This window comes from Pecten maximus, chromosome 8 (assembly GCF_902652985.1).
Source record: "Pecten maximus chromosome 8, xPecMax1.1, whole genome shotgun sequence".
In the NCBI taxonomy this organism is placed as follows: Eukaryota; Metazoa; Mollusca; class Bivalvia; order Pectinida; family Pectinidae; genus Pecten; species Pecten maximus.
The window spans coordinates 9,854,015-9,869,773 of record NC_047022.1 but is presented as its reverse complement, the minus strand read 5'-3'; the positions used below and the strand labels follow the sequence as shown (position 1 = coordinate 9,869,773).

The following is a 15,759-nucleotide window of genomic DNA, read 5'->3' as shown; positions in this document are numbered from 1 at the left end:
TGGTCCCCTCACTCTTAGTAAGCCAAACTGATCAAACTTAGGCTTAATTGTTCAAAAGAAGAAGTTATTTAGATAGATCATTGTTGATATAAGTAGAAGTCGTAATCTAAATTGAAACAGCCTTCTAATAAAATACTACAGTGACAACTGTTGCTAAGATATGAACTCAACAACAAGAAATTATCAAATGAATTTTGTTTATTCCTTCACATTTAAATTGCTTAAATATATACATATTTACAAATATTTACAAGGATATCAAGAAATACATTAAGTATATCTATAAATTAGATCATTCACAATGGATTTTAAATATCTACTTTTTTATAAATACAATATATTTATAAAATAACATTATCACAGATAATTTTGTAGAAGTGACATAAACCTTAGAATTGCCAACAAAAACAACTAATCATATTTGAGAACAATCTTGATGGAAAAAAATCTAATAGTTCTTTTCACATTATACATATACAAAAAAATGTACTTCAAAATTGATGTTTTTTTTCACTATTTTGAAACTTGTCTAAATTCCGAGAAAAATGATGAAACATCATTTTGCAAATGTCCACTTTCTTTCAGTTAATTCTGTATTAAATTGTAAACTATCAATTCAACATTGGAAAATTTATACAAAAGTTTTTGTTTCATTTTCTTCTTGAAAAGGATTCAATTTCTTGTAACATGTCAATCTTGGATTTGCTTGTTTATAACAACTTTTGCATTCACCAATCAAATATTTTGTTACATTTCACAGTCAGATGTGCTTGCTAACTGGAATACACCAATCAGAGTTATTATTATATTTCATTCTTGGATGTGATATTTCACACAGATTAATGCACCAATCAGAGGTCTTAAAATTTCTCTCTTGGATGTGGTTATTGATTCTTTCTGCATACATTAAAAGAGATGATTTCTCATTTCTCTGTAGGATGAACTTGTTGAATGTTTATGCATACATCAATCAGAGATCCTGTAACATTTCTCACTCGGATGTCCTTATTAAATCTTTCTGCATACACCAATCAGAGATCCTGTTACTAGGGATGTCCTTATTAAACCTTTCTGCATACACCAATCAGAGATCCTGTTACATTTCGCTCTGTGGTGTCTCATTGTACATAGAAAATCCTAGCACTTCCTTTGAGAACATGTCTGCATTGATCTGATGCGGAAGATTCTGATCGATGACATCACCAGCCTGTGTCGAATCAAACTCCTGAAGCTCACTGCTGCCGCCTTCAGCATTAAAACCGAGCAATGTTGTCAAGTACTCTGCCAGCTCATACTCTGTCATATGTTCACCTGTTAGCAAATCAAAAAATGTACTTGATGAAAATTTTTCTAAACAATTGAAAATTTGATGATCTATTTGTTTTCAATTTTCAGACTGATTTTCACATATTATGTATGAACTAATTAATTTTTTGGGTTTTTCATTTGATGACTGATTTCACATATTATGTATGAACTAATTAATATTTGTTTTTTTTTTGCAATTTTTGTTTATTTATTTCATTTTTTTTTTTAAATTCCCACTGTCATTTTGAGGTGTGGTCTCCTTGTAGTAGTTTGTGACTACCTCACTGAACAACATAAGGAAGGCCTGTCACATGCCATCCAGATCAATTAGGGTAAAGTGTCTTGCTCAAGAACAAAACCATGACAGCACAGACCAGCCTGTTTCTCAGCTGCCCAAGAAACACAAGCTGACACGGGTCGGGAGTTTCGAACCACGCACCTGGGATCTTCACCTGAGGTTATGTGGCCAGTGCTCTAACTGACTGAGATATTGTGTCCCCTAAATTTAAGGCTGACCTGCATATCATCATTATACAAATACATACCAAAGAACAGTTCCATATCGGTATCCATTCAAAAATAAATAATAGGAAATGAAATTATGAGGGAATGACAGACAAGGGCAGCACTTTTTGCTCTGACCAAATGAAAAGGGCATAAAGAAATCTACAAAAGGCGATAAGGCAATGAATAACATTACTTGGTGTACCTTTAGTTTGTAAATAGTCGAGAAGATCACCCCTTTCAATGGCACTGCCTTTATGTGTAGCTACTCCAAGGATGTCAAATGCTTCAATCAACTTCTCTGGATCAAGACCAAATGCTGGACGATGATTTGTGTACACTAATGAACAAAAGATGAATATAATACATTATTTAAAAAAAAAAGATTTTTCATAATTAAAGAAGTTTAACTCAAAGGATATCAAATGCTTCCATCAACTTCTCTGGATCTAGACAAAATGCTGAACGATGATTTGTGTACACTAATGAAAAACGATATGTAATATTAATTTTTTTATGATTTTTTTTCAAAATTCAAGAAGATTTGTGTACACTATTTTTAAAAGTTATGAAATACTGATTTTTTTTTAAATTTTTTTTTTAAATATTTCATAATTAAAGAATTCTTCATAATTGTCTTTTTAATTTTTGAAAAAGAAAACAATAATACATGTAATATATATGTCTTACTGTTTTATGCTATTATTGATACTGTTTAATAACAAATCAAATTCATTGCATTCCTTATACATGTACTAATTCTGACATACTTGTGATTTAAATCACCTTTAATACCAAAAAAATAATCTAATAGTAGGATGTAATTTTTATAAGTCGAAAAACAGTTTAAAAATAAATGCAGAATGCAACTTAGACAAACAGAAACATCCAATTGCCAATTCTTACTTACATTTGATAAATTCTCCCAGATCTATGGAGTCAACATATTGTCCAGTCTCGACATATCGACTAAATTTCACCTCGTTCAGCATGTCCTCAATCTGAAATATTTACACAAGTTAATTGATCAAAACAAATTGAAAAATTACAACATTTCTTTAAAATTCTTCAAGAATTATGAAGAAAATTTCAAAAAATGTTGTCTGCCCTAAGCTTCCATTTTGTATTCGTCATTTTCTTCTGTATTGCTCAGGCTTCAGGGATATAGCATCTCATTATCCTATTTTCAATTAATTCTAATTAAAATTAATAAATACCATCAAAAATATGCAATATCAAAAAGAACATTTTTAATTTGGCCCTTTTTTATAACAATTGTTGAGAAACATTTTCACTTCACATATTACTGTATGACAAGGCTAATTGACATGGCTATATGGCATGGCTGTATGACATGCTAGTACAAATATGACATGGCACTTATAAAAACACACTAGGAGTGTCGTAAATGTTTTCCTGTATTTTTTGTTGTTGTTGTTGTTTTTTTCAGGACCCACCTCTTGTTCTGAGGGATAGAAACCCATGGCTCTCATGACAAATGGAACTTCAGAGAGTGGGATCTTTGTAGTAATCTCCCTTCTTCCCATGTCATTTACGCCTTTACTGGAAAAAAATGGGGTAAACAAAATGTCATTTTATATTTCATATCATCAATGTTAAGATATAAATAACTTTGTAGGTACAGTTGAAAAAGAAAATATTACACTGCAAAAATGATCTAAGTTACAGATTATTTGAAATATCTGATGTTCAATTCATGACATTTATTGACTAATTCACCATTTCCAGAAAATTCTAAATTTAAAAAGAACAAAATGTTGAAGTGAAAATCATCATTATACTTGTAGTACATATTTTTTGAAATTTTATTTATTGTTGTTTGTTTTTTTACTTTTGTTTGTTTGTTTTTTTACTTTTGTTTGTTTGTTTTTTTACTTTTGTTTGTTTGTTTTTTTGTTTTTATTTTTTTAATGGCATGAGGGGTGGGGATACTAACTTTCTGATCTGTGCATAGTAGAAATAGTCTTCGAGCTCGGCAAACAGTTCTCCCTCTCTTCCACCCTCTAGTAGTCCATAGAATGGTACAAGGTCTTCACCTCCAAGGTTTGACTGTGCTTCTAATGCTCTGTAATAAGACAAAATATTAAGTTTTTTATTTGAGACAGGTGTATCCACACTTTAACTGGTATGAGATCTCCTTGTTCTCCCACACTGATAAGGTATAACCACACTTTTTACAATTGTAAGGTTTCCTTTCGTTCACCGATGTGAGTTTCAATTTCTCATACATGAGACAGAGGAATCTCACACATTACCAATTGTTACATTTTTCGATCTGCCTGGAACATCCATGAGATATTTGGCACAAAGTGATGTCATAACCAAAACGATATAAATTCCATCCTGACTCACAAGCTATCAAGGGAGGTAATTCAGTTAATTGAAATTGAAAATTATTTTTTAAGTCACACAAATCTAAAATTCAGGAAATGCTTATTTTGTTATTGAATTATTCAACTGATAAAAAACAGTAAAGGATTTCCCTTTGAAATTAAGAGCTTATAGATAAACCAATAGTGACCTTTACCCTAATGACCCTGAGGTCACACTATATTTAAAACATACTTGAGGTTGATTTCCCACATGTGAACAGTTGAGTCCGTTCCTCCAGTTGTGAAGATGTATTTTCCATCATGACTGCAGGCCATATTTGCTACCTATAAAGAAATAAAAAATAGAATGAAAAATCAAAATTGAAAAAAAAAAAAATTGTTGACAAATTTTGAAAGTAGAAAAGTAAGCATAAGAGGTGTTTCTATTCAAGTTTGGAGTTTTATTTCAATGTTCAATGTTTTATTAAAAAGTGTGTAATGTAAAGGGTAATATTCTTAAATTAAGAATCTGTATTTTTCTCAAGTTAGATTTATCCCACTCTTTTGGGGCCGAACCACAAAATACTAAAAACGTTATTTTTTCAATGGCATTTTTCTTTTACTTTTACAGAAAATTTTAAAGAAAAATTATCTTTTTTTCAAGAATTAGGAAATGATTTCTTTGTTTTTCTTTTATTTTCTTCTTTTTTTTTCTTTGACAGAATAAATATAGAATCCAATGAAAATTACTTTTACAGAAAGTCAGGATAAACACAAAGGTTGTTATGTACCTCTGCAGGGTGAGCTATAAGAGCCATGGCGTTGTGTGGGTTGCCATCTAATGGTAGGATGTGTAGTCCAACCTTGTACTTAGTGATGTACACTACGTAACGCTTGTCTCTCGCCGGATCTTTGGTCGGCAGTACGCTCAGTCTGTGATAAAAAAATCGTAAAACTCTTATTCATATTCGAGAAATAAAAAGGATGGAATACAAACAGCTGGACTTCAAAGATTACTTATGTAATCCTCAATGGTAAATAAGGCTCCTCTTTGAGAGTATTTTTTTATTTTATTTTTTACAACAACTGCAAAATAAGTTACATAAACATATGATAATTACTCTTGTTAGATCAGATGGAAGTTTGTGAGAGGTAGCAATGTGGGAGGAAACACAGAGTTCGTACAGAAGACCCACATAGTCCATCAGGTTACTACCATACCTGTTCATGTCTATTCAGGGAATTGAACCGTGGTTGCAAGTGTGCTACCAAAATGTCATCAGAACACAAGCAACTTCAAAATCCAAGGGTTTCATTCTTAATCTAGTCTATCCTCTTCACATCATATATACCAGAATACTTTACCCCAGGAATTCCAAGGATAAGGGATATTTCAGTGTTGGTTCCATGAATTAGTTTAGACTAGGAAGCTAAATGTAAAAAAAAGTACTTACTTTTGGATTGGACTGCCATAGGTTGGACCTAGTAACGTCTTCCTGCACATTTTGGTTGTGGCGTTGTAGAGCTTGAATTTAAACTAAAAAAAGAAGGAATGTAAAAATTTCTCTATAAAAGTGTTTGATTGTGATATGGTATACAACATATCTGTGTTTGAAAATTTAAACCATTATACATTTTTCTAACTTAAACTACCAGATAAAAAGATGATGAAGATATTTGTTATGCCAGCAAACTGTTGAGCGTAAGTGATCATTTCTGAATCCAAGGACTAAAATTTTTTCATTTTTTCAAATCGGATTAAAATGAAGAGATCTATTCTGTCAAAAAACTGTTGAGCTCATGATTATTTCTGAATCAAAGGACAAAAAAAAAAAAAGAAAAGTGTCTCTTTTTCAAAATCGGATTTAAATTACTTTTTATTTACCCCCACTACATATATGGAACACAAAATTGCGTGTTCACATGTAGAAGTTTGAGGACAACAGGCCAACATTCAGGGCTTTTCAGGACTGTGTTAACATATTTATATCCATTCTGCTTGTCAATTAAAAAAAAAATTATTTTCAAGTAATGAACAAACCTGGTCATTGGCTGTGACTATGAAATGCTCCTTTGTGATTGGTGGATACCAGGCCATACATTGTGGAACAGCACTCTGTTCTATCCTATCGGTGCTAGATATCCTAATGTTGTCCTGTTCACTGTTTTCAAGGTCATACTCAACCTGTAGGAAAATTTAAAAAAAAAGATTCATTTTTTTTTTTTCATTTTGAATTTAATTTTCTATCTGTCGTAATCAAATCTGAAAAGCTTCTTTAATTAATCCAAGACGTACCAGAACTCTATCCATGCCGAGGGAGAGAAGGCGAGGCTGATCAGTATCGAGATGAACTCCAAACATGATGTCTTTGATAGGCTTGTAGTGGGCACGGTAACGGCCAAGGTACATGTAAGGATCGCCATCACCTCTTTGTCGTCTGTATAATGTCATCGTGAACTCGGCATCCTGATAAGAAAAGAAGTTAAAATATCAAAAGTCCGCTCAATATTTCACAATGTCTTTCAAGACATAATTACAATAATTTTAATTAACAAAAAATTCCTAAACTTTTTTTTCTGATTAAGCTCCATTTGATTTTGATTAATCAATTGTTTTGTCTAGAGAGGAATTATGCTATTGATACTGTTGGCACCAAACAGAACATAATTAAATTCCTTTAGGTAGTTTTATCTAGAAATGGGATTATATTATAATGGATTAGACAGCAAGTCGGAATACTCAGAGGTCTGATAACACAGGTTTCACAGCAATGAAAATTTTCAGCACAACATCTTTAACCTGTAGAATCTGATGGATTTTTTTTTTAATTTGTCTAGTATTAAACATGCAAAGTAGATTGACCATTTACAAAGTAAATGTTGTATACTAATAACAATAACAATACCAATTAAATTCTTTCAATTTGTAATAGATAAATAAGGAAATTTTTATTTTTCATTTTTTAACTGTCCTGTTATTTAAAAATGAAATTGCACGACTATTACTCACAGCAGTAGCAAGGAACTTGGAATCATGGGAGAAGGCAATGTGGGTGATAGCGTCTCGAGCATATCTGAAAGGTTCGGCAATCTCATCACTCAATGTGATTGAATCCAATATCCTCACTGAACCGTTCACAAAACCAACAGCTGAAAAAAATAGGAGGAAATTAGATCATAAATGCTCTGGTTGTCTTATGATTTTATTTTACATATGTGTATATGTGTGGTTTGTGCATGCATGTGCGAGTGTGAGGAAGGTCATGTGTGTTTGATTGAAAATGAAAAAGAATGATAATACAATGTCCTTGTATTTTGTATATGAAAAGATATTTCCTAAGAAAAAAGATGTGAAAAAAAGACTTACCAATATAAGCTCCTTTTGGGTCATAAGAGCAGCAACGAATCAGATTTCCCCTTTCAAAAGTTCTGGTGACCATGACTTGTCTAAAAAATAAATAATATGAACTTAAAGATTCTGTCCTTTGCATTTTTGTAAAAAATTAACTGACTTCAGTCGTAGTGTATGTGTTTGCTGTTTATAAATATATTTTCAAAACAATTTCAGGAAACTCAATAATTTTAGAAATATACATTATCTAATGAAGCACACCTTAAAATTAATGAAGACATAACTGCAAAATAGAAGTCTGTGAATTTTTCTAACTTGGTGACTTTTTAGTTATGGTTCATATATCAAATAACTGCAAATTCATTGAAATAAGAATCTCTAGTCCAAATCTGGTTTGTCAATCAACTCAACAGACAGATGAGCCAGAAAACATGAATTACTTCCCCTGTCTATTACATGTCTACAGGGTCGTTTTCGTTTCTGCAGTCCAAACGGTTGGACCAGTTGGACCGGTGTTATTCGTTTATGAAATAAAGACCAACCTGGTGATTTTATATTGTTTTCAGACGAGGCCTTGACAAAATCTTCCAAGGCCTGTATTAACAGCAGGTCCGTCAAGATACATGTTTGAAATATTATATATTTAAAAACTGACGAAACAAGTTTGTCCGCATAAACGAACAGGCCTCTATCTGCATATAATTTTTCTTTTGTTTTGTTTTTCTTAAGTAGTAAAGAATTACTTTCTCATCTTGATAAATGATCAGTTTATTTTATAATTTTAAACAAAGGACCAACTTAACATATTTATATCAATTAACTTACTTCTTTTCGTAATCCCAGATTTTCAGAAGACCTGAGTAACTTCCGATCACAATGTAGGGTCTGGAAAACAGAAAATTTATATATCATTTAACTTAAACTTAACTAAATATGGTTCACAATTAATAACCAGTTTAAATATTAAGACTACGACCATTCTGTGAAATGTTTATCATATGACTACACCAAAAATAATATGTGGCATGCAGGTGATAATAAATATCGATAACCTTGAGGACTTCAATCCAGTAGAGCCTGCGACTATATTTATCTCAATGGGCCGTACAAAAAACATAGAAATGTGAATATCAAACAATTAGTTTCTGTATTAGCAAACTAGAGATAGCAAAATGACTACAGTTGGTTTGGGAAGAGTTAAGGACAAGGGAGATAACTCACTGTCTGGGATGAGCTGTCAGGGCATGGATTGCTGCATCATGTTCTCTATGTATCACCTGGCAAGGCAAGGCAAAAAAAAAAAAATATTTAAGACATATGAATAAGATGACTAAAAACATGAGCATCTCAATTCCTCAAAAATTGTGTTCGATACATTTTTTTCCAAGGAATAAAGTATTTTTCTTAAAAAAAAACATTTTTTTTGATTTTTTTTTCTTCTTCTATTTTCTTTTTTTTTGTATTTTTTTGGGTTTTTTTTTGCAAATAATTATGACATGCAAATGAAATTTTCTAAAATTGATTTATAGTCTAATTGAATTTTGTGATAACAATGCATTCGGAAAATATCATCTTTCAAGTGTCTACACAAGTCAAGGGAATTATCCTACAGCCAATTACAACACAGGATACACCTGTAATTTGAAATTTAAATTTCGGAAATCTACAAAAACAGGTACTGAGTGATATTATCAGATTGTTAAGCTGTCATCAATGTAAATCTATTTTCCTTACTGATCAGGAATTAAATAATTTGCAGAAACAACTGCACAAAAAAGGAATTATCAAAAGTGATCTTGACACTACTCATTTATACTGACCTTGACCTTGGTGCCATCAGCAGTAATACTTCCAACTATTGCAATGCTACTACCGACAACAAAATCCTTGATGACAAACTTTTTGGCCTCAATGGTGGCATCTGGTGGGTAGTTTGTTCCTTCTTTGGCTCTACAAGAACAAAATTGATATTTTTAATTGATATTTTTTAAATAGTTGAGATCTTAAATAATTTACACTCAAATATTAAGCATTTTCTGAAGCACTAAAAGAACTTTGGGATAAAAACAATCTCGGAGAAAAGAAAAGAAATTCTTTGCTTTCCTGAAGAAAGATGCTGAAAGCAAGATGAACACTCAATTACTAAATAAAAATGACACATAAAAGCTATAAAGTAGAATATATATGGTGAAAAAGGTTCTTTAGCAAATACACTGAGGTCTGTCTATTAGGTATCATTTGGTCACTACAAGAAAATGATAGGATTTAAAATTAACTTTGAATCTGGTGTGCTTTGTTGAATATCTTTGTAAAATTGAAGAAAAAAAAAAATAAATAAAAAAAAAAAACACAGTTAGAAATCTAAAGAGAAGGTTACATACTGCTCAGTTTGGTATCAGATTCCAGGTTAACTGGCAAATATTGATAAAAAAATTTTTTTTGATTGATATCTGTATGCTTACACTGCTTGGAAATCTGTATTGTATGCAAATGAGACCGATGTGATGGGTCCTAGATCAAAATCTTGATACCTATAAATACAAAACATAAAATTATTATTAGATTGTTAAAGCTGATTCTTGTACAGAATAAATGAATAGTTTACGGTGTTCATAAATCATTAATATTTGTATTTCTAGTGTAGTAATAGATTACACTATTATATATCAACCCAAACATATCATTCCTTTAGAAGACTCATACTTACCAATGTACCAGCTTCAGACTTTCATCGAAGAATTTTACATGGCCAGCCATGTCTCCTACCACGATGTACCTGAGGAAAAATAAAAACAAAATATTGTTAAATTACATAGTTAATGGGCCTCTATATATAACTTGATTTATTGGAATGGAATAGTATAAAATTTTTCGCAGGAATTATGTATAAAAAATTATATATTCAAGGGTTATTAAGATATTCTCAAAAATGACAAAAAACCGCAATCCTTTGGGGAAAAAAATTTCAGAAGTAATGTTATTTGAATGAAAGGTGTATTTTCAGTTCTCATATGAAATCATCTATCTACATCCCTGTATCTCATTTGTTTATCAAATAACTAGAGTTAGAAAGTAAATAAAAAAAGGTCAGAAAAATGTTTCATAATTTATCAGTATAGCACTCACTTCTCTGTTGTTTGAAGGACGTTGATTCCTCTGTCCTGTAGTCGTATAATTTTGAGGGCCTTTTTGTTGGCGGAAAGTTCCATACTTTTTACTGAAATAAAAACAAGAAAAAAAATCTAACTAACTATTTTTACTAAAAAAGATCTTTTCAGATAGCATTGAATTTTATTTTAAAGTTTATTCAATTTTAACAATTTCAATTTTTTGTGATTTATATACAATTCTTTCAATTCTAAAATATTAAATAGGATAAAAAAGTATGCAATAAAAATGAATTTTGTCAACAAAATTGAAATTAAACATTCAGTTTGACAAATTTAAATGAACAATTTTATTTTTTAGGATACTATATACAATATAACTATTCATCTTCATTATTTTAAGAACTGTTGTAAATAGAATTCTTAAGTAGCAACTGAAGAGAAAATTAGGGGGTATTCCCCAAAATCAAATCATTGCCTTGATTCATGTACGTGTAATTGCAATTATTTCATACTTACATTTTGTGACCGGTTTGTTGTTGTCCCAGACAACAAGATTTCCAATGGACGTTCCGGAGTAAACTCTGGAACTGTTCCGTTGGAAGATGGACTGACTGTAACGGCCAACAGGTTTGTTAAAATCTTGATCTGTCAGTGGTGGAGCGAAATATTCCATGTGCTTGTCACTCTACAAAATTCAAACGAAACAAAAACTGTAAAGAAAATTAAAGTCATAAAGATCTATTTTTTTCTTCAAACCTCCAAAATAGAAGTTGACCGAAACTTCTATGTATACACAAAAAAATGATAAAAATATTGTTTATAATAAACTTTCTTATTTGAGCAAAAGTATACATATTTGTAATTGTTAAATTTAGTATTAGAAGAACTAGAGTGACAGTACATTACCACAACTAATTAATCTATTGTTAGAAAATGTAACCCTGGTAAAATACTAGCTGCAATATATCCCTCGGCTAGAGAGATCTTCTCTTTAACTCAATCATTTGAGCATAAGACTAGTAAACCAGAGGCTCCAGGTTCAATCCCTAGTGGAGGCAGAGAATTAATATATCTATCTTTTTTGGTCAGTGGTGAGCTAAATGAAGCAATTTCGTAAACTCTTACCCAGTGGAAGAACACGACTTGTGAGTCGCTGTTCGTCACCAGATAATGGATGTCCTCTTCGTTGAATTTGATGAAGTTTTGGACACCATAGTTTGGCTTCAGTTCAGCTGTACACATAGGGTTTTCTCCATCCACTGTCCAGTCCCAGATAGCAAGTATCTAAAAAGATAAACAAAATATTTACTGATAAGCATAAACAAAATATGACAATGAAATATAACAAAAAAATAAATGAAATATGAACAAAGATTTGTTTTGCAATTGCTCAAATTATAATGATTTAAACCACAAGAAAGTATTTTTGAAAACAATTAAGTATTTCTGTAAATATTTTAACTTTCAGTATAGCTATTTTTCTATTCTTGAAATTATGGTCGCAAAAAATAAAACCCCTTTAACAATTTTCACAGTTTTTGGAATACTATAGCCCAACATTTTTCAAAATTTTTTAGTGCTTGATGATGACAAGTCAGACTCACCTGCTTCTTTGCAGAACTAAGTGTTGCTAGGTAACGAGCATCTGGGGTCATCGCCATGGCAACAACACCACCTTCCTGGTCATCATCAAAAATTGTTTGTACAGGTACTCTGGAAATTGGAAACAATTAATTTAAATTCTCTTGATCTAAAAGTGATTCAATATATATAACAGATCTATTCATAAATTTAAGCCTGCCTCTGCACACAAAAAAATGAAGTGGAAACATTAATAAAATTTTACATAACAAGGTACCTGACATATTTTAGTTCCAATCAGGGAAATGTTTAACTGTGAACATTTTAGATTTCAAGAATGAACTGGAAACGTTTTTTGTTATCATTATTTTTTTACTTTTGGATACAGATGTCCGGGGTATCATGACTGTGCGTAGATGTCCCAGATATTGACCCCATGTGTAGATGTCCCAGATATTGACCCCATGTGTAGATGTCCCAGATATTGACCCCATGTTTAGATGTCCCAGATATTGACCCCATGTTTAGATGTCCCAGACATTGACCTTGTGTAAAGATGTCCTAGATAATGTCTTAGATAATGTCCTAGATAATGTCCTAGATAAAGTCATATTGTCCCAGATCTATTATACGTACTCTGTGTAAATGTCCCAGACATTGACCTTGTGTTAAATGTCCCTAATATCAACTTCATGTGTCCCAGATATATTATACGTACCCTGTGTAAGTGTCCCAGATATATTATACGTACCCTGTGTAAGTGTCCCAGATATATTATACGTACCCTGTGTAAGTGTCCCAGATAGATTATACGTACCCTGTGGAAGTGTCCCAGATATATTATACGTACCCTGTGTAAGTGTCCCAGATGATGACCATACTGTCCTTGCCCTTGTCTCCAGTTGCTAGCCAACGTTTGTCCTCACTAATGCATGTACATGTCAATGGGTTCGCCTGAATCCAAGAAAACATTGCTGTGATCATGTTTTAGTTACAATATTTAGTGGCTTTTATTATTTTAAAGACCTTGGGTACATATAGCTTCACTGAAACTGGCATAAACTAATATCAAAATGTTGAGAATTAGATCCACTCTCAAGATTGGTAGATTCATCATTTTTAGTTTTGGATTATATTAAAGAATTTTTAATATGCATGGAATGTGAGAGATATATCACTGGAGCCCTTTTCACATTAAATGGGGGCCCTCTATAACGGACTCTCTGAAAATAAGTGTGGTACTTTTTATTTCCCATGCATCTAAAGGCATTGAATGGTGACAGCTTCAATCTTATCTCTGACATTAAATAAAAAATTCTCAAAATGAAAAAAAATAAAAGCCAAATGATAGTGGAAACAGCGCTGAGTATAGACTCACATGGCCCTGTAGAATGTGTTGTCGGTTAGCCTCATAGTCGTACAATACACCAACGTGAGCGCAGGCGTACATGATCAGTTTCCTGTTGTTATCAGTGAGGTTCTTCACAGGGATATTCCTGTTCAGCCCGAATGACCACACAACATTCTGAAAGACACACAGAAATATCAACCTGTTGAATTAACAAATCTCAACATTAGAGGTGACCAATTTGTTCATATAGTAATTACAAAATCAAAGGCCAATTCCCCCTTTTTAGTGGTGAGGCACAAACTGAAATGGTCAAGATTAAAATGTAAGTCAAAAGTAATATTGCTGATTAATCTGAATCAGGGATTGCCACAGATCAAAATTTTGTGACAGTTGAAAGTGTTTAATGAGATATTCTTGGGTTCAGATTTCTTGTATGAATTTTTTCACAAATTACAGGAATTGTTTTAAATAAATTAGGGAAGGGAGATAATCCAACAAGCAGATTGCAATAAGTTTATTTTCAAAACCAATTCATCTTAAATGATTTCCTAATAAAAACATGCTCTAGATTATTATAGTGATTGTATATAATGTGTTTAACTTTCCTATGTTAAAGAGATTTGAACAGATTGAAGAATAATTTACATGAGCAATGTTCCAATTGATTTTATCATACAAACATTTCAGAACATAGATGCAACAAAAATATATACTATCCATCATGGCTTTACAAAAAAAATGACAAGTAATCATGGATTTTGAAGGCTTAAAGGCAATACCTAAGTTACATACATTGATACTTTGTGACAGCATTTGATTCAGTGATCTGATACTCGACATACTGTCAGAGGAAAAAGAACTTTTAAGATATTTTGTTCATGTTTTATCAGAAAGAATAAGGAAATCTGCTCTGCTTATGTTGGGGCTTGAACCTGCAACACATTGCTCTCTTATTTTAAAGAGCATGGCCTACATGTACCAGTAGACTGACTGCCTAATGATCACATCATATAGTTGAAAAAAAAGGTTTGAGAATGTTAATAATTACCAGAGCTGTATTTGACATGGTGCCTTCAATCTGTGAGGGTTCCCTTTCAATAACTGGAATTTTAGGGGCATCTGGAATTAAGTTGCTTTCACGAGGTGGCTCCTGTTGTGTGCTCATTGTACCCATAGTTTCAGTAGGTGGTGGAGGAGATAATGTTTTTTCACGGGTCACTGTACGTGGACTCTGCACAGTAGCCTCTGTTGGACCAGCTGTTTCACTCTGCTGTTGAGATATTTCTGTCTGTGTGGGTTCTTTGGAAGCTTCAGTGGGTGGGGCCTCTTCGGGAGCTTCAGTGATGGGGGCCTCTTTGGGAGCCTCAGTGGTAGAGGCCTCTTTTGGAGCCTCAGTGGGTGCTTGTTCACTTACTTCGCTTGGTTTTTGTTGTTCTCCATCCATTGATGTATCTGTTGTAAATACTGGCACCATTTTCTCCTCTCCATCTTCTGCTACTGTTTCCTGTGCCGTTTCCTCTTCTTTCTCTGTAGGTGCAGGTTTGCTTTCCTGCTCTATTTCAGATGTCTCTTTCTGTATCTGCCCCTCCTCCCCAGCACCTTCTGTAGTCTCCGGGGCTGTCTGTTCTGTTGGTGCATCTGTATTACTTTCTTCTTGTTGTTCTTCTTTTTTTCCTTCTTCTGTGACACCTCCAGCATTTTCATTTACATTTTGAGGGGTTTCCTCAGTTGTACCGACTTGCTCAGTCGTTGCTTCAGTTTCAGCCTTTTCTGGCTCTCCTTCTTTTGGTGTTTCTTCTGCTTTAGTTTCAGTTTCTTCTACCTTTTGTTCCTGTGTTTCTCCCTCCCCTTCCTTCACAGGTTCTGCAACGATTTCGTCTTGTTTTTGTTCTTCTTCTTGCGCTACAGGAGCACTTTGTCCTTCCTCGTCAGCCATATTTGTTTCCTCGAATAAACACAGATATTTAAGGACACAATATTATCGCTACACAGGGCTCAACCCTTTATCAGTACTCACAAAATGTCCAAAACGTTCATACGAGTATTTTCAGCAACACACTTTTCCACCATGTTTGTCCCTAGCAACACTGTTTACTTGCTTTGGGCATGCGCATCTACCGTAAATGAATCTATATGTCGTTTTAAGTGAAACAGGTACAGTAATATTGATAGAATAATAATTATTTTCATAATGCTATATTCATTTAACAGATTTGAAAT

At 32.6% G+C, this 15,759-nt stretch overlaps 1 protein-coding gene across 3 annotated transcripts; it reads right to left on the bottom strand.

Moving 5' to 3' along the window:
- Nucleotides 1–512: 512 nt before the first annotated feature.
- LOC117332442 (cilia- and flagella-associated protein 251-like) lies at nucleotides 513–15,631 on the bottom strand. Of its 3 annotated transcripts, XM_033891344.1 has the most exons (25): nucleotides 14,588–15,631; nucleotides 13,567–13,713; nucleotides 13,039–13,142; nucleotides 12,212–12,320; nucleotides 11,733–11,891; nucleotides 11,124–11,292; nucleotides 10,624–10,714; nucleotides 10,205–10,273; nucleotides 9,960–10,028; nucleotides 9,318–9,447; nucleotides 8,719–8,774; nucleotides 8,323–8,382; nucleotides 7,513–7,592; nucleotides 7,156–7,295; nucleotides 6,442–6,612; nucleotides 6,187–6,330; nucleotides 5,600–5,682; nucleotides 4,937–5,078; nucleotides 4,399–4,490; nucleotides 3,770–3,898; nucleotides 3,270–3,375; nucleotides 2,723–2,813; nucleotides 2,018–2,152; nucleotides 1,068–1,311; nucleotides 513–1,014 (listed from the first exon to the last, which is right to left on the bottom strand). In XM_033891344.1, exons 1-24 carry the CDS (start codon nucleotides 15,473–15,475, stop codon nucleotides 1,097–1,099), a joined length of 3,579 nt encoding a protein of 1,192 aa, XP_033747235.1. In that variant the 5' UTR covers nucleotides 15,476–15,631; the 3' UTR covers nucleotides 513–1,014; nucleotides 1,068–1,096. The 3 variants fall into 3 exon arrangements, with proteins under 3 accessions (XP_033747235.1, XP_033747234.1, XP_033747236.1); XM_033891343.1 differs by having other exon boundaries at nucleotides 513–1,311; XM_033891345.1 differs by lacking the exons at nucleotides 513–1,014; nucleotides 1,068–1,311; nucleotides 2,018–2,152 and adding an exon at nucleotides 2,209–2,294.
- Between the last annotated feature and the right edge of the window lie 128 nt (nucleotides 15,632–15,759).

Bases quoted from the DNA above. Each gene is read 5' to 3' on its own strand.
- LOC117332442 (XM_033891343.1), bottom strand. From the start codon at position 15,475: ATGGCTGACGAGGAAGGACAAAGTGCTCCTGTAGCGCAAGAAGAAGAA. The intron at 13,143-13,566 runs GTGAGTCTATAC...TCTTGGATTCAG, and splicing joins AACACATTCTACAGGGCCAT to GCGAACCCATTGACATGTAC. The intron at 7,593-8,322 runs GTAAGTTAATTG...TTTATTTTTTAG, and splicing joins ATCTGGGATTACGAAAAGAA to ACAAGTCATGGTCACCAGAA.